The 20998-nt window shown below is 51.3% G+C and overlaps 1 protein-coding gene across 3 annotated transcripts in view; it reads right to left on the reverse strand.

Annotated features, from left to right (window-relative positions):
* Positions 1-20998, reverse strand: part of UBR2 (ubiquitin protein ligase E3 component n-recognin 2) — a 1804160-nt gene that overhangs the window by 1047562 nt on the left and 735600 nt on the right. For all 3 annotated transcript variants that reach the window (XM_086927821.1, XM_086927820.1, XM_086927822.1), the window contains one exon: positions 25-77. In XM_086927821.1, the coding sequence (XP_086783947.1) occupies positions 25-77 (53 nt within the window). The remainder of the gene's footprint in view (positions 1-24; positions 78-20998) is intronic.

The raw sequence follows: 20998 nt of genomic DNA on the forward strand, positions 1-20998 counted from the left end.
ATGGATGTAGCAGATAAGACATACTTAAAATCAGCAACAGCTTCAACCACAGTTTCCATTCCGGTTTCCTTGTTCTCCTGCAAAGTGTGACAAAATAAAATGTCTTTATTATGCTATTCTGTTTAAAGCATGTGAAATATAAATTACTTTGTGCCTGCAAAAGGAAAGTATAGGATGATGATTCAATGTCAATTTGTACTAAGCACCCAATTGTTAACAGTAAACAGTTGAGCCTGAAGCTGTTCAGTGACGCTGGTTACTCTAATCTCAAATTAGTTGAATTTAAGAGGAGGATTGACAGCATTGCCCATTTGGAAGTTTTTATTGCTTGTGCAATGAATACCTGCATCTCTATGAGGAATACAGCTTAAGAAAACTGGTTAGTTACAAGACCTAAGAACACCAATCGAATTTCCCCAAACTAAAATATCTTTCTTAGGTGTCAGTTGAATCAAAAACATCAAAACAGGCCTTGTCGTGCCCATCTCCAAAATTCTGGGACTCCATACCGAACAACATCTGACTAAATCCAAATATTCTTGCATTCCGGAAGGATGTAAAAATTCTCATGCTCAGACTTTACTTCACTGACTAATTCCACGCTTGACTCCTCCAATCCTGGTGTTTTTTGTAAGGGTCATAGACCTCCATGTTATCTGTAAAGCACCCAAATGCCCCGTGGCAAAGTATGATATATAATTTTTTAAAGAAATATATTAAACAAATCTAAGACATGGGTGCATTTTTGGGACTAATTTAATTAAGAGTTTTGGAATTCTGGAGCTGTGAATGGTTATAGGAACAATGGTGTTATCAGATCGGTTAACATGGTGGTTTGAGACAGTCTACTTTGACGCGGGCTGTAATTGTTAAAACTAAGACCTTGCTTTTGGAATGAGTAGTAATTTAGATAATTGTTTCAGACTAAAGGCTAAATATTACTAATAACTATTAACTAAGGGAAGTATCATTATTAAAGTGGTATATGAGAAATACATGATTGAAGATGTTGTACAAAAAGGCTGCCGTACATATGCAGGTGAACAGTGGTGGAATACCGGTTTTAATCCTGTGGAACGTAGGTGCTACTAACAGGACTCTTATACGCCCTATGAATCAAGGTATGTGCAATTATGTATGTTTGGCGATACTATCACCGGACATGTACAGTAACGGCTCATTTAACTGCTTGTCTTAGACACAATCACAATGCAGGAATCTGGTCGGGGGATCTGATTGATTAGGCTGGATAACCCAGAGAGGGGACATACGCAAATACAGATGGCTACAATAAGATGGAAGCTGGGCATCATAAATATCATTAGGATAGCTCATCCTATTTATAAGCATAGGCGTTCCAATGTGGAGCAGAAAACTTTAAACATAAGAGAGGTTGCCATGATTCACAATCCATTTAGGAAATCTATCATGAGGTGCAGTTGGAAAGGCAGGGAGGGTAGATACTAATGCAGAACTTAAATCTACGAACAGACTTACTTCTTGATATAATAAGGGGCAAATGGAGAGTAGGGAGATATCCTTTTGTTCAGATATTTTTAATATACAAGTGATGGGTTTAACTAGAGAACTACGGGAAATAATAGTTTATCCCACAAGTGCGAAAGTACGAGTTATTTACCTCCGGTAACGATGTATCTGGTAGAGATGTTGTCTAGCTGCAGATTCCTGAACTTAGAATATCCCGAGGCCTCAGACTGGATCCGGACATTTTTTTGCAGCAGCACCTCAGCACGCCGGAGGACGGCGCCACAGGACCCCGCCCTGACGTCCTCCATGTACGTGACGTCAGCGAGGTCATATAAGTCCCTCCCGGCGCACTTACGTCAGTTTTCTTCGGAGAAACCTTTACGCGGCACAACGTGGTGCCACCAACAAAAATTGTGAAAGTATGGGAACAGTGTGCGAGGGATGAAAAATCCATGAATAAAGGAGGAGGATGGTGCAAGAACACCATTGTAAAAGACAGAATCAGACACTGCCTGCATATAAGTGATAAAGCTGTGAGAAAGAGCACTGCAAATGAAGCGAAGACCCTTCCTCAAATGCAACAAGGGAAGAATATATCAACAGACAGAAATAGACTTATTACCATATAGAACTGTTACGTCAAACAAGCACGGAGCACAGAAAGAACAACAGTGCACTGCAGGAAGGAATGAAAAGACTGGCACTTCCCCGATAGCAATGGAGGCCTGAAACAGAGCTCAATAGATCCCTCAAGACGACTACAGAGGAGACTAGAACCCTGACTCAAATAGAGAAGGTGGGAGGGAGGGAAGACAGCAGGAGAAGAAAAGAGAAAGAAGATTAATCTCCTGATGAAGGTGAATCAAAAGGCACAATTTACAAGAAAGAAGCCCCTTGGAGGGAGTCAGCTGTATATGGTAATTCTCAAAGGGGCGCAACAATGTGAGCCCCGTGAGAGAAAAACCAATGGCAACTGAAAGAGGCCAGTGGAGAACCCCACTTGGCAAGGTCCTCGCAGAATGGGGAGGCTGGGTCGGCGCTACGGAATCTGCGGCTAGACAACGTCTCTACCAGATACATTGTTACAGAAGGTAAGTAACTCGTACATCTGATAGAGACATTTAGCCGCAGATTCCTTAACTTAGAATAGAAACCACAGACATACCCCAAAGGGGAGGTGAGTCTGCGACAGAACAATAGAAAGTGTAAAGCACTTGAGCCAGCAACAGAGTGACGGACAATGGGGTAAGCTATGGCAGAACAGCCAGACAGCAACCCAAGTAGCTCGGAAAAGCAAATATAACGAGATGCAAGACATCCCAAAAGTGCCAGAATGGTGCTACACCATACCCGTATAAAAATGACAGGTAGAAACTGCACCAGCCATATACCAGAACAAAAGAAAGAGAGAGGACGAAGGACCACTGTCAGCTTAATGGTGCACTATGTGGACCCTGACTGAAGGATGAGAAGAAACATGAAGAGATGCAACCAGAGCCTGCCAGGCTAGCCCACGGAAAGTAGGCTGGAGAGGCTACACCCAAGAAACAAAGGGCAAGAAGTAGAAACTGAGCAATGTTTTGAGAATAGCAGGCGGGAACAAGAAACACGCCAAGTGCACACCCAGTCCCAAAAGGGGGAACAGGGGCGAACAGCAATAATCTAAATCCCGCTGAAGCATGTCACCACAGAAAAATGCACAGAGCTACAGCCACAGAGACCACAAGGTGGTGGAGCTAAAAAAAAAAGCTTAAGACTGTCCGACTAGGGGGGCGTGGCCGCGGACGTCAAGATGGCGGTCGCACTGTAGGAGTGCTCCGGACCCCCCATCAGTCATCCGTCCTGCATCGGCCAGTAGCACACACCATCGGCTTGCAACTCTGGCACCCCTGGACTTACCTGGCTGAGCTCCGTCTCCTGGTGCCCATGAAGCCCTCGTTGGCGGCCTGCTGCCGCCTCCACTGCCCTCCTTTCTCCCGGCCGCGCGCCTGACAAAATGGCGGCCCTCTGCTGTTAGGCGCGGCGGCCCTGCTCAGCGGCTGAACACATCTGCTCCCCGACTCCCGGGCCGAACATCTGCTTATCATCTGCCGCCTACGAGGCGGGCGGGCAGCGGCGGCGCCTTGCCCCGGCTCCATTGCTTAAGGAGCCTCCCGGGTGCCGTCGGCCCGCCTGATCTGCCTGAGTCTGCGCTGTGCCCCTAGGAGTGACGGAGCTCATGCGGGCTCGGTGGGCGCGCCGACCTGACTGCGGGCTTTGTTGGACTTTTCGGGGCCGCCTGGGCCCTGCTGGTGGGGGCCCCCCTGACCCCTGCCGGCAGATTGCTGAGCGCGCTGAGACCTGGGGCCATAGAAGACCTGCGGCTGAGGTGGGGGCGCGACCGGCGGCTGGAGCCTTTCCTGTGCTGTGCTGGTATAAATGCCCGCGGCGGCCTTATCGGTGTCGCCGCAGGGGGGTCCTGGTAGAGAGCCCACACTGGTGAGGAGAGGCCCGGGCGGGTGGGGCCTGGGCATAGGGGGGCCCTCCATCGACCCTGCCTGCCTGCGAGCTGCCTGGTGGATTGCTAGACTGACGCCCGGGTGCCCTGCGAGCAGTGCTGGCCCCCCTTCGCCCAACTGTGGACTGGTCCCCCCCACTCGGTCCGCACCTGGCCCCTTGCCCTGCTTTCCTGTGACCCCTGAAGACATCGGGCGGCCTGGGACCCTACCCTAGGCGGACACCTCCCCCCTGGGCCCCACCCTGTGGTCCCGGTGGTTTACACCACGTGGCCATGCTGGCTACCCTGGAGCCGGGGAGTCCTGGGGCCTGGCGGTGATGCTGGGGTTCGTGGAGTGTCCTGTCCCGCCGTCCCTCGCTGTGGTGGCATCGCATTGGACACCTGCCTGCCATCCCAGCCCCCAGCGGTCCTGGGGGCCTGACTATGCCTCGCTGGTCCCTCGCTGCCCAGTGGAGCTGGTCAGGGCCACCGCAATACGCCGCTGGGCCCCTCCCCCGCCGCAGGTGTCTCCTCCTCCCCTGATATGCCTCCCTGTTGCCTCCATAGACTGGGCCAGGAATCTGCATCGGCGCGGAGGCCTGCGGCGGGGGAGGGGCCCAGCGGCGTATTGCGGTGGCCCTGACCAGCTCCACTGGCCTCTGACTGACTCTGCCGCCGCCTGCCACGGGGGCGGTCTGACTGGCCTTGCGATTGCCCGCTTGCCCTGCCCTCCCTCCCTCCCTCTGAGGTAATATGAATTTTTATGGTCAATTGTGTCCCCTATCGTAGACCCCAACGACTCCATGTACCTGCTTCTAGTACATGTAAGTTCCCTCCACAACCAGTTATGAAGACGCAAATACATTTGCGTCCAACGTTAATATGTCCTCTTTCAGACACACCATGAATGGGTCCGATATTCAGTTCCTAAGTGTGTCTGAACAACGTCTTTACATGGTGCACTTTCATCTTTTTCCTGGCCCTGGCGAGTTGGGCCTTGTTTCCTGCCATTCAAGCTTTCTCCTGCCTTCTGCCTCTGGAAGCTGCAGCTTGGACCTGCATCTGTATCCATGACCTTTCACTCACTCCCTGCGCGGCTAGCGGTGCCTGGCTCAGCCTGCCGGCCTGCCAAGACTGTATTCAGCCTTCAAGTTATCTGCTCTGCTCCTCGAAAAATACATTCCTGTCTAGTAGTTTAGGTAAACATCCTTCCCAGCTGCAGAGCAAAGGGCCCGGCCTTTCTGTCTCCATGCAAGTAATTCATAGCCTCCGTTACCATGGTAGGCCCATGGCCCCCTGCTTTACACGTATACACGCATTAACAGTCAGTATAGAATAGCCTCTGCCCAAGAGACCTTTCCTTCTAGATAATACAGTTCCTCAAACACGAGATATTAGATATGATTTGGGATTAGGTTGTTCTGACACTCCAGACTTCTGTCTCCACTGTAGGGCTAAATGTCAAGTCCCCTTCACCCTCCAGTTACACGTCAATCATACGTCATGCTGCTGCGCGCGCATCCCTGCCACATGTTCTTGCTGACTCTGCAGGATCCTTCTAGGGATCCACCCACTTATGACACTTTTATGTGACGTTTCTTGCACACACCTCCGTGTACGCCCTAGTGCACGCCTCCTGTTACGTATTTCTGCTCTTATCTCGTTTCTCTCAGCTGTTACGCCTTCTGCATTCAATGTTACTGTATGAAATGACTATATATACGATTTCTTGTTAATAAATCATTGTACATGTCCATTGCAAGTCCCACCCTGAACCCTCGTGGCGATGGGTCATGCTACCATTGGTTCGAACCAATTCCTTTTTAAGGAATAAAACCCCACTTTAAACCTCAGATACCACGGATTCTGCCTCTTCATTTTGACTGAGTTATTCTTATTGAACTTTACCGCATAAATTCCGTATAGGTAATTAAAATTTACCACATAATTTGGCGCCCGAACAGGTACCCCTCCCCCACCTTACGCGCCGGAGGTGCGTTGCAGGCCCGGTCCCCTGCCACAGCGCTGACGGACAACTACGCGTACCCGCAGGATTTCCTGTGTCTCCCTCAGGCCAACGGAGGTGACTGAGGCTGCGATCGACACCCAGACGAGGCGGTGAGGAGTGCGGAGGATCCCGACCAGAGCCTAGCTGAGAGAGCAAAGTCCGAGGTATCCGGAGGCCCACCAGTTCCGAAGTTCCGAAGTGCTTACGTCACGAGTCGAGTCCAGTCCAGTGTCGAGTTTTCCGAGGCCTTCTGTTCCGTGCTTCCCGGTGAGTACCGTTGCTGGGGACGCATCTAGACGAGTGCATTAATTTGTGCCTGTTAGACGGACCGGGAGGGTCGGCCGAGGTTACGGGGAGAGGTCTCCAGGGAGAGCCGTCTCCAACGACTGTACAGATAAGTAACTTCCCCCCCACAGACGGACACCACACAAGGTTGAAGGTTAACGAGACTTTATATGCAATTCTTAGGTTACGAGGATGGATACAAGGAGGTCTGGACTCAGGGGTCCCCTCGGTTCTAGTCTCTGGTTTAGGAAAGGGGTAGCGGGACAGTCTTAGTTACCAATGAGTACAAAATAGCTCTCAATCCTCGAGCTCGGCGTTCTAGATGATCGGGCCGTGGAGGAGCCAAGCAGGTCCCGAGATGGATGAAGGAAGGACGACGGTCCGCGGCGGAGCCTGCAGGTCCCGGTGGAAGATGACGGTTACAACGGTCCGCGGCCACGCCAGCAGGTCCCGACGACGATGAAGGATGAAGGTTACGACGGCTGTGGCAGCGCCAACAGGCAGGACGATGGTGCACAGGACAGAGCTATGGCAGCGCCAGTAGTCCGTCCAGGATGAGTTCCTCTTTACGTCTCTCGACTCCAAGATACAACTGCCTTCCTGCTCTGGAGCTGCCCCAGTTATAGGGCTGGCGTGCTTTGATGTCCGGACCCTCGCACTTGGAGGTCGGGAGGTCCGGGATGGGGGAGTCCAGACACCCAGCAGGGGGGTGGAGCCAGCGCCCGGGGAGGCGATGGGCGAGCGGCACTTGGTGGGGGAGAGCCATCGGCACCTCTTTCTCCCATTGACTTGCCAAGTAGCCCGCTCACCTCCTGGGTGGAGGGTGGTGCCGGAGTGTCTGAGGCCGGGCCAGGCCCAGGGTTGAGGTCGATCGGGGGCCAGGCGGCCTCGTGGTGGAGTGTCCAAGATGGCGCCCCAGGCTGGGCGCGTGGGCCGGCAGTGGATCGGACCCTCGAGGTCGGCAGGCTCGAGGGCAGGGGTCCCTGAGGGGACGGAGGACGTGCAATGGTGGTGTGTGGTACTTGCGGGACTGGGCTCAGGCCTGGTTGGGCCGGGGGAGAGCGGCCCTTCATGTGGCCTGTCCAACATGCGTCCCCCCCAGCTGAAGGCGGGGAGAGTTACCCATCCTCTTGGGGACTCTCCTCGTCGAGGCGGAAAAACCGGGACAGGCCATCCGCGTTGGCGTGATCTGGCCCAGGCCGGTGTTCGACTGTGAAGTCCATACCTTGCAAGGAGATGGACCAGCGTAGCAACTTTGGGTTCTCCCCCCGCATATGCATCAGCCATTGCAGGGGTCGGTGGTCGGTCTGCACCCGAAAGTGGGTGCCAAAAAGGTAGGGCCGGAGCTTCTTGAGGGCCCATACCACAGCGAAGGCTTCCCTCTCTATGGTGCTCCAGCGTTGCTCCCGTGGTAGGAGTCTCCGGCTGATGAAGGCCACCGGTTGATCAAGGCCTTCGGTGTTCACTTGAGACAGGACTGCCCCAATGCCCTGGTCGGAGGCGTCCGTCTGGACGGCGAACTCCCGGCTGTAGTCTGGGGCCTGGAGCACAGGGGCGGAACACATGGCGGCCTTTAATTGTTCAAATGCAGTTTGACACTCTGGGGTCCAGGTGACTTTCTTGGGCTGGTTCTTTGACGTGAGTTCCGTGAGGGGCCCCACTATGGTACCATAGTCTTTTACGAACCTTCGGTAGTAGCCCGTGAGGCCCAGGAAGGCTCGTACCTCGGTTTGGGTGATGGGGGGCTGCCAGGCCTGGATGGCGGCAATTTTCAGCTGTAGCGGGGCCACTAGGCCGCTTCCCACCTGGTGTCCGAGGTAGGTTACAGACCCTTGCCCAATTTGACACTTGCTGGCCTTGATCGTGAGGCCAGCTCGCTGAAGGGCTTGCAACACTGCTCGGAGGTGGTGGAGGTGCTCGGTCCAATGGTGGCTGTATACAGCGATGTCGTCTAGGTAGGCGGCGCTGAATCCTTCGAGCCCCGCCAGGACCTGATTGACGAGCCGTTGGAATGTTGCTGGGGCATTCTTCATGCCGAAGGGCATGACCGTGAAATGGTAATGGCCATCGGGGGTGGAGAAGGCAGAACGTTCTTGCGCCCGGGGTGTGAGGCCGATCTGCCAATAGCCTGCTGTCAAGTCGAAGATGCTGAGGTAGCGGGCAGCTCCCATTCGGTCGACTAGTTCATCTGCCCGGGGGATGGGGTGCGCGTCTGTTCTGGTGACCGCATTCAAGCCCCGGTAGTCGACGCAGAACCGGAGTTCGGGTGTGGTGCCGGGGGCAGCTGCTTTGGGGACCAGTACGACAGGGCTGGCCCAGGGACTGTCTGAGGGCTCGATGACCCCGATCGTGAGCATCTTGGCTATTTCTTCCTGGATGCAGGCCCGTACCCGGTCTGGCACGCGGTAGGCCCGGTGGCGGATAGGGGGGCTGTCCCCGGTATCCACATCGTGCACACACCAGGAAGTGACACCCGGGGTGAGGGAGAACAGGCTGGCGAACTGTGATAGGAGGGCTTGACACTCCTGGCGTTGTTCTCTGGTGAGGGCCTCTGAGAGCCGGACCCCATCCACGGAGCCGTCTTGCTCTTGAGTCCGTAGGAGGTCAGGGAGAGGCTCGGAGTCTTCTTCAACCCCAGTGTCTGTGGCCATCAGGAGGCTGAGCTCTGTTCGCACAAAGTGGGGCTTTAGTCTGTTAGCGTGGAGGACCCGGAGAGGGTTCCGGGAGGATTCCATGTCGATGAGATAAGTGGCAGGACCCTTGCGCTCTATTACTTTGAAGGGCCCCGTCCATTTGTCTTGCAGGGCGCATGGCTCAGTGGGGGACATCACCCATACCTGTTGGCCAGGTTCGAATTCAATGGATGAGGCATTCTGGTCATACCATTTTTTCATGTCCTCTTGACTGGCCTCTAGGTTGGCCTTCGCTAGTTCTCTGAACCGCCGGGTCTGGTTGCGGAGGGTGAGGAGGTACCGGAAGACATCTGGAGGGTTCTTTAGCGGAGGCATCTCCCAGCCTTCTTTGACGAGACTCAGCGGCCCTCGCACTGGGTGTCCATATAGCAGTTCAAATGGGCTGAAGCCCAGGGATTTCTGGGGGACTTCTCGATATGCGAAGAGGAGGCACGGCAGCAGCACATCCCACTGGCGACGGAGGGGCTCTTCCAACCCCCCGATCATTCCCTTTAGCGTGCGGTTGAACCGCTCAACGAGTCCGTTCCCTTGAGGGTGATAGGGGGTTGTGAATCTGTAGGTGACCCCGCACTGTTGCCAGAGGGACTTCATGTATTTGGAAATAAAGTTCGTGCCTCTGTCGCTGACGACTTCTCGGGGGAAGCCCACACGGGAGAAGATCCCCATCAGGGCCCGGCCGACCACCGGGGCTGTCACAGTTCGCAGAGGAACAGCCTCAGGGTAGCGGGTGGCGTGGTCCACTAGCACCAGGATGAATCGATGGCCTTGTTTTGTGCGTGGGTCCAAGGGCCCCACAATGTCTATTCCGACTCTCTCAAACGGGGTAGTGACCACGGGAAAAGGTTGCAGGGGAGCCTTTAGTTTGCGGCCGCTCTTCCCACTGGCTTGGCACGTGGGGCAAGATCGGCAATGCTGGTGCACATCGTTTCTCATTTTGGGCCAGAAGAAGTGGGTCACTAGGCGACTGTAGGTTTTATCTTGTCCCAGATGTCCTGCCAGGGGGACATCGTGGGCCAGGTTTAACAGGAAGTCTCTGAAACGGAGGGGTACCACTAGTACTCGGTTGCTCCCCAGCTCGGCGATTCTTTGCTCGCTGTACAGCAGATCATTGTCCCAGTAGACCCAATGAGTTCCGGGGGTATCCCCTGCGCTTTGGGCGAGCGCTTGCTGGCGGAGTCCCTCGAGGGAGGGACAGGTCTTCTGTTCTTTGCGAAATTGTTCTTGCGTGGGCCCCCCTTCTTGAGGCCACTGGTCGGGGTTAGCGAGGTCGGTGGGTTGAGCTGGTTCGGCGGGAATGTTACGGTCGGTGTTTTCGGCCGGGGCGACCGGAGGCGGTGGCGCCGGCCATTCGGGTTCTTCTGGCTGGTGGTTGGCACGGGCGGCCATGGAACGGGTGGTGACGCACGCCCAGTCTGGGACGCCCAACATCCCCAGGTGTTCCTTTCGCTCCACGGCGGCCCACGGAGAGCTTTCCAGGTCATTGCCCAGGAGGCAGTCTACGGGGGCATCGTCTCGGACCGTCACTTTCAACATGCCGGAGACCCCCCCCCATTCGAAGGGGACGCAGGCCATCCGACACAGGCTCTCCGAGTTATCGGCTGATCGTACAGGGCAGAGAATGTTCGGTAGATACTGTTCTGGGGCCACCAGGTGACAGCGGACGGCTGTTACACTGGCCCCGGTGTCACGAAGGGCTTCGGCCTGGTGTCCATTGATGCTCACCCATTGGCTGTACTTCTGGGTGTTAGCGGGTAGGGGGACCCGCGGGACCATGTCTTTCCCCCCTAAGCAGGCTAGAGTCATGGCGGCTGGCTCCCACTCTTGATGCTCTTGTTCGTACTCTTCCTGTTCCTCGGAGATCTGTTCTTCCCCTAGGGCTGCAGCGGCCACTTGGCGGGGTCTTGGGCTCTGGTACTGCGGGCAGTTTGGGTCGTTCGCATAGTGGCCGACTCGTTGACATCGGTGACACGTGACATTGGCTCTGTACCCCGGTCGCGCTGGGGTGCTGCCCCGGTTGGCCGGGGGGGTGGTGTTGGTAGCGGGGGCGACCGGGGCGTTGTCTCTTCCTCGCCCTTGGCCCCCTCCTCCTCCTCTGGGTCGGTGCTGACCATTGTTGTTCCGGTTCTGTTCGTAGGACCCATTCCGGCCCACTCTGGTGATCTCCCATCGGTCAGCTTCGGCTGCGAGCTGCCGGGGATCCGTTAACTTGCTGTCGAGGAGGTGTTGGCGGAGTTCAATGAAGCAATTGTTCGACAGATGCTCCCATACCATCAGGTTAAATAGTTGCTCGTAGGTCGTGACGTTGCTTCCTCGGATCCAGCCCTCGAAGGCTCGGCTAAAGTATGTTACATAGTCCACCCAAGTTGTACCCGGGATGCGGGTGCAGTCTCGGAACCTCTGACGGTACATCTCGGGTGTGAGACCATAGCGGGTGAGGAGGGCCGCTTTCATATGGTCGTAGGAGGTCATCTGGTGGTCCGGGAGCTGTAGTAGGGTGTCGCGGCCCTCATTGAGGAATCTTCCCCAGAGACCGGCTCCCCAGTCGCTTCTATCGATCCGGTGTGCAGTCATAGCGATTTCATAGGCTTTAAACCATTGCTGGATGTCGTCCTCTCTGAAGTATTCTCGGACAACATCCTTGGGGATGTGTACCTTTTTGTCTGTGGCCCCTGAGGTGGGGGGTCGCTCGGGTACCCCTGCTTCTTTATTCTGCTTGCGTAGGTTGATCTCGGCTAGGTTTCGTTCGTGTTCGTACGCTAGTTTTTTTTCCTCGAGCTCCCTTTGTCTCTGTTTCTCCTCTCTTTCTTCTCGGAGACGCAGGTGCTCTAAGTTGATTTTTTGTTCGGCCAACTTAAGTTCAACGTCCATTTTAAGTCGGGCCATTTCTAGTTCGTGTAGTCGGGTCCTTTCTCTTTCCTGGATCTCGCCTTGCGAGAGACCCGTTCTTTGCCCTTCCGGGGCCGTGGTCGTTTTTTCTACGGTGCTTTGATCAGGGGTTCCGGCAGCCCCGGTTTCTGCCCAAGATTCTAGGGCATGCTTAAAATCGTCCTTGGTACTCAGTCCGGTGGTAGCGATACCCAGTTCGATGCAGAATTGTTTAAGTTCACGATGGTTGTACTCCTCCAATTTCTCCATTTGGAATTTCTCGGTTGATCCGCTCTCTTTCGTGGTCATTGTGACTTCGTCGTGGGGTGAGCTACTCTCTGTACGTTTATGCGGTGATTCGGATCGCGCCGCTGGCCACCAATGTTAGACGGACCGGGAGGGTCGGCCGAGGTTACGGGGAGAGGTCTCCAGGGAGAGCCGTCTCCAACGACTGTACAGATAAGTAACTTCCCCCCCACAGACGGACACCACACAAGGTTGAAGGTTAACGAGACTTTATATGCAATTCTTAGGTTACGAGGATGGATACAAGGAGGTCTGGACTCAGGGGTCCCCTCGGTTCTAGTCTCTGGTTTAGGAAAGGGGTAGCGGGACAGTCTTAGTTACCAATGAGTACAAAATAGCTCTCAATCCTCGAGCTCGGCGTTCTAGATGATCGGGCCGTGGAGGAGCCAAGCAGGTCCCGAGATGGATGAAGGAAGGACGACGGTCCGCGGCGGAGCCTGCAGGTCCCGGTGGAAGATGACGGTTACAACGGTCCGCGGCCACGCCAGCAGGTCCCGACGACGATGAAGGATGAAGGTTACGACGGCTGTGGCAGCGCCAACAGGCAGGACGATGGTGCACAGGACAGAGCTATGGCAGCGCCAGTAGTCCGTCCAGGATGAGTTCCTCTTTACGTCTCTCGACTCCAAGATACAACTGCCTTCCTGCTCTGGAGCTGCCCCAGTTATAGGGCTGGCGTGCTTTGATGTCCGGACCCTCGCACTTGGAGGTCGGGAGGTCCGGGATGGGGGAGTCCAGACACCCAGCAGGGGGGTGGAGCCAGCGCCCGGGGAGGCGATGGGCGAGCGGCACTTGGTGGGGGAGAGCCATCGGCACCTCTTTCTCCCATTGACTTGCCAAGTAGCCCGCTCACCTCCTGGGTGGAGGGTGGTGCCGGAGTGTCTGAGGCCGGGCCAGGCCCAGGGTTGAGGTCGATCGGGGGCCAGGCGGCCTCGTGGTGGAGTGTCCAAGATGGCGCCCCAGGCTGGGCGCGTGGGCCGGCAGTGGATCGGACCCTCGAGGTCGGCAGGCTCGAGGGCAGGGGTCCCTGAGGGGACGGAGGACGTGCAATGGTGGTGTGTGGTACTTGCGGGACTGGGCTCAGGCCTGGTTGGGCCGGGGGAGAGCGGCCCTTCATGTGGCCTGTCCAACAGTGCCGGTCAAGACGGGTTTGGGTACGCAGACCCGGTCTGCACTGTTTAGCGGTGTATCTGTACTGTTTAGCAGTATATCCAGGATGATATCAGCTAGTTTTATTCTAATCATTATTGTCCGTTCTGAAATGTTTTAGTATGTATTAATGTCGTGGTATGAGTGATTGTTCGATCTGCATTATTGTGTTTACTGTATTAGTTGTGTTCAAACTCGAGTAAGTAGCAAGTCCAGAGTAGCACGGCTTAAACATGCCGCTGTTCTCCAAACTAAGACAGATAGGAACTAGAAAAGGGATTCTAGAAGAAGCAGTGCCCGTTCCACCTAGGGACACTCCAGTGCACTTTATGTACCACAAGCACGGCCTAGATGCTGTACTATATCTCGATTTGTGGGTAGACTATACTAAAGATTTAGCGGAGAATCAAAGATGGCCCGCTGCAGGGACATGGGATGCCGAGTGCATCATGAGAGTAGAGGAAGCGTTATGGAAAAAGAAAGCCAGACAGTCACAGAAAGACGCCATTGAACTATGGCGTAAAGAATCGCATAGACGCACAGAGAAAGCACTCAGAAAAGCAGAGAAACATAAGGAGGATTCAGACAAAGCCCAAGAAAACGTATTAGTTGTGGAGGGGATACGAGTAAAAACAGAACAAGTAGACCGACAACGAAACACTCTTATGAATGGTATGTACCCTTTGCTGGCCGAGGGTTTACCTAAGGCCACTCTGGACATACCGAAGGATCTGCCCCCTCCCTTGCTCCCGACTAAAGTACATCACAAGACCACAAAGGACATATTCCTTTCTTCCTATCTAGACGACGTAGCTCCCGCATATACAAATCCACATGTTCAACCACTACCCGCTGATGGTACTCCACCCCGAAATCATCTACTCCCACCTCCGCAACGAACTCCTTCTCCCGTTCCACCCCCTGCACCTGTTCCCCCAACCTTTCCTGCACCTATTCTTCCGATCACTAACCCTTTTAATCCTTTTGGTCCTGGCACCTCGGGAGGTGCGACAGGTTTTCAAACACCGCCACCAGCACTCCGATTGACTTATAGGGATCTAGCGCAACAACGAACACCTAAATCAGCCGATTATGACATACTTAAAGAACGTCTCTCAGACTGTAGATATGATCCAGTACCCGGTAAAAATGATGACAGAATGATGTTGTCATCAGTACGATTAAGACGGGTTACAAACTTTTTACTGTTACTATCAGGAATGGTTAATCACCTAGACAGAATATATCATTTTGTTCAAACAGGGGAAGGCCCTGAAAGTATTGGCGAGGCCATGGCTCACCAGAAAGTTGACACTCAAGCCAAGATATTACGGTTTTTCATAAACTGCCTAATAAGAGAACAAGATAGGCCGGGTGTAGACCCGGAAGAAATGAGAGCACTTAATAGATGGGGTCAGAATATAGCAGACGAGAACCATGATAAACAGAGTTGTATAAAAAACATGTACCAAAGAATCAGAAATGCAGTAATAAAAATACATGAAAGAAGACAGTCAGAACCAGAAATAGAGTCAGACAAGGTTGAATCCTCAGGGGAGGAGGAGACACCAGAAACGGCAACAGGACACTCACAATTACCAGTTAGAGAAATGATAGCATATGTAGGTAAAGGAAGACCCTATAACAATTCAATGCGTCCGGTACGTCCGGAAAGTAAAAGAATCTTTCAAGCTGCCATGTCAAATCCAAAGACCCCCGAACATCTATTCCAGGCCGCTGATAGAATACTTCAGGAGCGCATGGGGTACCATGTACTCAATTCCATGGATGAACAAGAACTGGCCAGGTCAGCCGTACAATGGACTGACGATCCTGATAAATATAGTGATGATGGTTTAGTGCAGACCTTTTTAAACCTGATGAACAGAAATTAGCTGGCATATATATGGTTCAGCATCTCATTACGTTATTCAAAAGCCAACATTCTGATCCAGGTCCCTTGCCTGATATATTAATAGAACTACTCTCGCCACAATGGAGAGGTCTAGGTACTGACTTGATTAAAGTAATTCTAGAACATCGACACAGGTATAATACTTTCCTGAATACACGGTTTGCTCCAGCTCCACCCGTAGAAAGAAAAATGTATTACTTAGACAGACAGAATCCCTTACGAGAAGTGCATCCAGTCCAGAATGCTGATAATTCTTTTAGACGCGTGTTTGTGTACACGCCCATAACGAAAATGGAACTGTTAGAAATGAAGAAATTAGTGCCCAGTCACGATAAAGACCCAGCAGGTTTCCACCGCGAAATCAAAGACATGTTACTCATGGGGGATTACACCTACCCCGACATTATGAAAATATTGAAAGTGTTAATGCCTTCCGGTATTTACGAGAAACTCAAAGAAAAGGATTGGGAGGTAGGAGACCAAAAGATAGATTGGGCTGCATTAGAAGACGAAGAAAAGACTCGTACCCCAGGAACAGGGCTTGGGGACAAATCTAAAGCATTACCAGGATTGTTAGTGCAAGTATTGCCACGTTTATTAGCAACTAAAAAGGAGGACTGGGATGCAATCTCAGCCTGTAAACAGAAACCCGATGAAGACACTAGCGATTTTTATTCCCGATTTGAGAAATGTTTTGGTATTAATAGTGGCCTGAAAGCAAGTAGCGAGTCATATCCACACCTTTTCGTAACAAAGCTAGTAGAAAATTCCCTGCCCCAAGTTAAGAATCGTGTACAGAAAGTCGAGAGCACATGGCAAGCAAATACACCTTCACAAATGTTACAAATGTTACAGTATCACCAGAATAGAATTAGAGAGGAACATGAACACGAACAGAGACGCATGAAAGACACGAAGATGAAAATGTTAGTTGCTCAGTCAGTTCCAGCTGACGGTCAGAAAAAGGGCACGATACAGTCAAATAATTCACCAGCTCCTGTTAAAGGGACATGCAACTATTGCAAACAGCCAGGTCACTATATAAACGATTGTGCAGTTTTGAAACATAATATACTTACTGGAAAAACTAAAGAGAGACCGCGTCCTCCTAGACAGGACCAGGTCCAACAACAAGTACCACAGAATATTCAGCCTATGCAAGCCTCACAACAGACAGGACAGACAGTAGCGGTGTCACAACCTCAACCGATTGCTGCAACTCAACATGCATCACAGCAAATGTATCAGTATGCCCAGACTGATTATCCCGATTATCAGCGATACACATGAAACAGCCTAGAGAGGGAAGTTGGCTTGCCTCTTATTGAGGTTCCTGTAGATCAAGAGGGTCCTTATGTACACAGTCAAGTATTAGGGAAAGACAGAAAGTTTTTAATTGATACAGGGGCAAGCCGAACAACAATAAGTCATGACGAGGTCCCAGGGGCACCCCTCTCAGGCTCACAGAATGTTTCCCTTGGTTTTTCAGGAAAGCCTATTATTAATGAAGTATCGCAACCACTTCCCCTTGCAGTTGGTCCATTGACACGTACTACAGATTTACTGCTCACAAAGTCATGTCCAGAAAACTTGTTAGGTATCAAGACTCTGAAAGCTCTAGGAGCTGTTATTTGCTGTTCCCCGGAAGGAGTACGGTTGTTTCTACGTGACTTTAAAGGTCACTATGTGTTGAGAGATATTGACCCCCGATTACAGAATGTACCTGCACATTTATGGGCGCAAGGCCCCACTGATGTAGGTTGTATGCACATTACACCATATCGAGTCACACTCAAGCCAGGTGTTGTTTTACCACGAATTCGACAATACAAGTTACCGCCCGATGCTGTAGTGGCTTTACTGAAAATCATTGAAGAGCTCATTGCACAAGGAGTGGTTGTAGAAACTAACTCGAATTTATGTAATTCTCCTATCATTCCAATTCTTAAACGTACAGATCCCAATGCACCACCAGTTTACCGATTAGTTATTGACTTGCGCGAATTGAATAAATGTATTGTACCGCAGTACCCTGTGGTCCCAGATATCTCATCTCTATTGACAGCCATTGATTCTGAAGCAACGTTCGTTACGGTTATTGATCTTAAGAACGCCTTCTTTAGTGTCCCAATTGATCCGGAAAGCCAATACCTTTTCGGATTCTGTTTAAATGGACGAAGCTTCAAATTTGCACGCGCACCTCAAGGATTCACAGAAAGCCCCAGCATCTATAGCCAAGCACTGAAAAGACAACTCGACAGTATACACATGCCTGAAAACAATGCCCTACTCCAGTATGTCGATGATCTGCTGATCACCGCCCGAAGCGAACCTGAATGTGAACTAGCATCACTGACGGTTTTACATTTCCTGGCTGACAAGGGGCACAAGGTATCCCCTTCGAAGCTGCAATTCTGTGTTCAGCAAGTTGTTTACTTAGGTCACTTGCTGTCCAAATGGGGGAGGCAGCTAACGCCCGATCGCATCCAGTTAATTGCAGGTATGTTACCACCCAGGACACAAAAGGAGGTGCGGGCTTTTATAGGCCTCACTTCTTACTGCAGACAATGGATCCCTCAGTATGCATTTCTAGCAAAGCCACTCATTCAGTTAACAACTCAGGAGGCAGCGTCTTCGACTGTCCTCCCTTGGACTCAGGAACATACACAAGCTTTTGACGACTTAAAGAAAGCCTTATGTCAAGCACCAGTTTTAGCAACACCATGTTACAGTAAGCCTTTTACACTTTTTGTCACAGAACGTGAAGGTACTGCATTGTCCGTCCTCACTCAAGACCAAGCGGGTTCACACAAACCGTGTGCCTACTTTTCTAGTACATTGGATCCAGTAGCCCAGGCTTTGCCTGCGTGCTTGAAATCAGTTGCAGCAACAGCTCTAGCAATCAGACAAAGTGATTCAATAGTGTTAGGACATCCATTGACAGTACAAGTTCCACACTCCGTGGAAGTGCTTTTAAATCGAACACAGACTCAACACTTGACTATAGCAAGATTGACAGGTTATGAATTGACATTATTTCAGCCACACATAGAAATTAGACGTTGTAATACATTGAATCCTGCTACACTTTTGCCATTAACTGAAACAGACCCATTGGCACATGATTGCATTGAAGTTATTACTATCACGACGAAACCCAGACAAGACTTGACAGACACTCCATTACCAGATCCAGACCTGACACTTTACGTGGATGGTTCATGTATGAGGACAAGTACAGGTGAATTAGTCGCCGCCTACGCAGTCACAACAGAAACTGTAGTCATAGAAACAAATTGTATAGACATTCTGTCAGCACAAGCAGCAGAGCTCATCGCTCTGACACAAGCCTGTATTCAAGCCAAGAACAAGAGAGTTAACATATACACAGATTCCCGTTATGCATTCGGAGTTGTTCACGACTTCGGTGTCCTCTGGCGAGAGAGAGGTTTTTTGACTTCTCACGGTGCCAAAATTCAACACGGTCCCCTCATTCAAACTCTATTAGATGCAATACATCTGCCTACAGCGATATCCATCATGAAGGTTAAGGCACATACAAAAGTTACAGATACTATTTCCCAGGGTAATGACCTGGCAGACCGAACCGCAAAACATACAGCTCAGAATCAGATTCACACCACAGACCTGACAAAGACAATAGTCGCGACACCGACACATTGCATGACAGTTAAGGATCCCGCCCTAGATGTAATTGACATACAGACACATGCTACACCAGATGAAATCAAGAAATGGATTGAACTAGGAGGGACCCAGACAGATCAAGGATGGATGACGAAGGGAAAATCTACATGGTTTCTTCCCGACTCTATGGTTCAAGTCATCATTAATACCGTACACAGTCCAGCACATTTAGGAGAGAAAGCCATGTTAGACAGTATCCAACATCTCTGGTTCAATAAACACTTACGAGCAGCAGCCAAACAGAAAGTGCGTACTTGCATGATTTGTTGTCAGTTCAACCCAGGTAAAGGCGTTCCCGTAGAGCAAGGTGGTTTTCATCCTCCCGATCACCCTTTTGAAGTCCTCCAGATGGATTATATTCAGATGGAACGTTGTCGAGGTTTCAAATATGTCCTCGTAGTTGTATGTGCACTTTCCCGTTGGACAGAAGCATATCCAGTCCCAGATTACACTGCTCCGACCACTGCCAAGCAGCTGGTTCGTGAATTCTTCCCTCGATATGGTTTGCCCCGTGTTGTGTACTCAGACAACGGTCAGCCATTCTCGTCCGAGCTCATGAAGCAGGTATCACTCCTGCTGGGCTACCAGTGGAAGTTCCACTGTGTCCGACATCCTGAAGCAGCAGGTCTCGTAGAGAGACACAATCAGACCCTGAAAACTCGTCTAGCAAAAATCTGTAAGGAGAAGGGTGTCGACTGGATCGTAGCTTTGCCAGTCGCCCTTTTTTATATGAGAATGGTCGCACATTCCAGAACAGGGCTATCCCCGTATGAGGTGGTCTTTGGTAGACCACCGAATATGTGGGGGACGCCTTTGCCAAGAAAGATTACTGATGTCGATTGTAATATGTTGACAGATTACCTTGCCTCCTTGATGTCTGCACTACAATCATGTCGTTCACAGGTCGCTGCAGCCTTTCCCGACAACACCGAGGTGAAACCGCATGACGTGGTTCCAGGAGATATCGTCCTTATAAGAAATTTCGACAGGAAAAGTCCGCTGGAGCCCAGGTGGCAGGCGCCGAAGTTGGTACTTCTCACGACGAGGACTGCAATCAAGGCCGAGGGCCGAAAAGGGTGGTTGCACTCAAGTCACGTGAAGAAATTTCGTGCATTGCCCGAGACTGACTCCCCCTCCCCCTCTAAGGACTGTCCAGATTCTAGTGACTTTAAACTTCCCCTGATAGAGAAAACTCCACAGCAGGAGTATAAAGAAAAATTGAGGTCTAGCAAGTCAGACAGTTTAATTGTTTAAGTCCTCCCCTAGGTGAATCGGTTAGACGTGTTTTCTGACATGTATCCCCTAGACCCCAACAGAGAGAGAGATAGACAGAAACAGCTCAAGAAACGTGAATATTGCAAATCTCTTCGCAGCCACTATATTGTGACTTTATTGATTATGTTTTTTCTGAGTCTCATGATTATTGCTGCAAGTGTGCTTCTCCACATATACTATCCTATATTCAAGCGTGAAATTTCTCCCTTCAACGTCACTGCCGAGCATTCTTTTAGTGAACTGCCCCCACATGAGCTATCTTACAGACTTGCGCTGCGCAACAATACATTCATTAGTATGTTACACCATTCTCATCAGACCAGCAATGCTACTAATTGTTGGATATGTGGCCGGCTCCCTCCCTATCAGAAATACAAAGGAGTTCTGCCTCTTTTTCCGTACCCGTTCACACATAATGGGTCCTGTGGGGCATGGTTTAGTTTGATTAATTCCTTGAATTCAGACTCCGTAGTCTACCAGGGTAACTGGGTATGGGGAAACCTGAACGTCGTTCTGCATAAAGTCTGTTTCCCTGACAAGGAGGGTCTCCCCAAAAGGACAGGAACTGATCTAGAAAATGAAGTATATGGATTAGGTAACTTTACACTTAACCTCATGATTCTCAGTGTTGAATCCGAAACAGAACCAGTCTTGCCCGCCATGTCCGTACTTCCAGTCAAGGGTGAATTATGTGTCAGAAAGAATGGTTCAGTACACCTGGGTCATAGTAGATGTACTACTGTGATCGGATTCAGTGATAAGGGCAAGTCTACCTTCAAAGCTTCACGTCATTCCTACTTCATTTGTGGTCATACCGCATATATACGCTT

The sequence above is a fragment of the Lissotriton vulgaris genome, chromosome 6 (assembly GCF_964263255.1).
Source record: "Lissotriton vulgaris chromosome 6, aLisVul1.2, whole genome shotgun sequence".
Lineage (NCBI taxonomy): Eukaryota > Metazoa > Chordata > Amphibia > Caudata > Salamandridae > Lissotriton > Lissotriton vulgaris.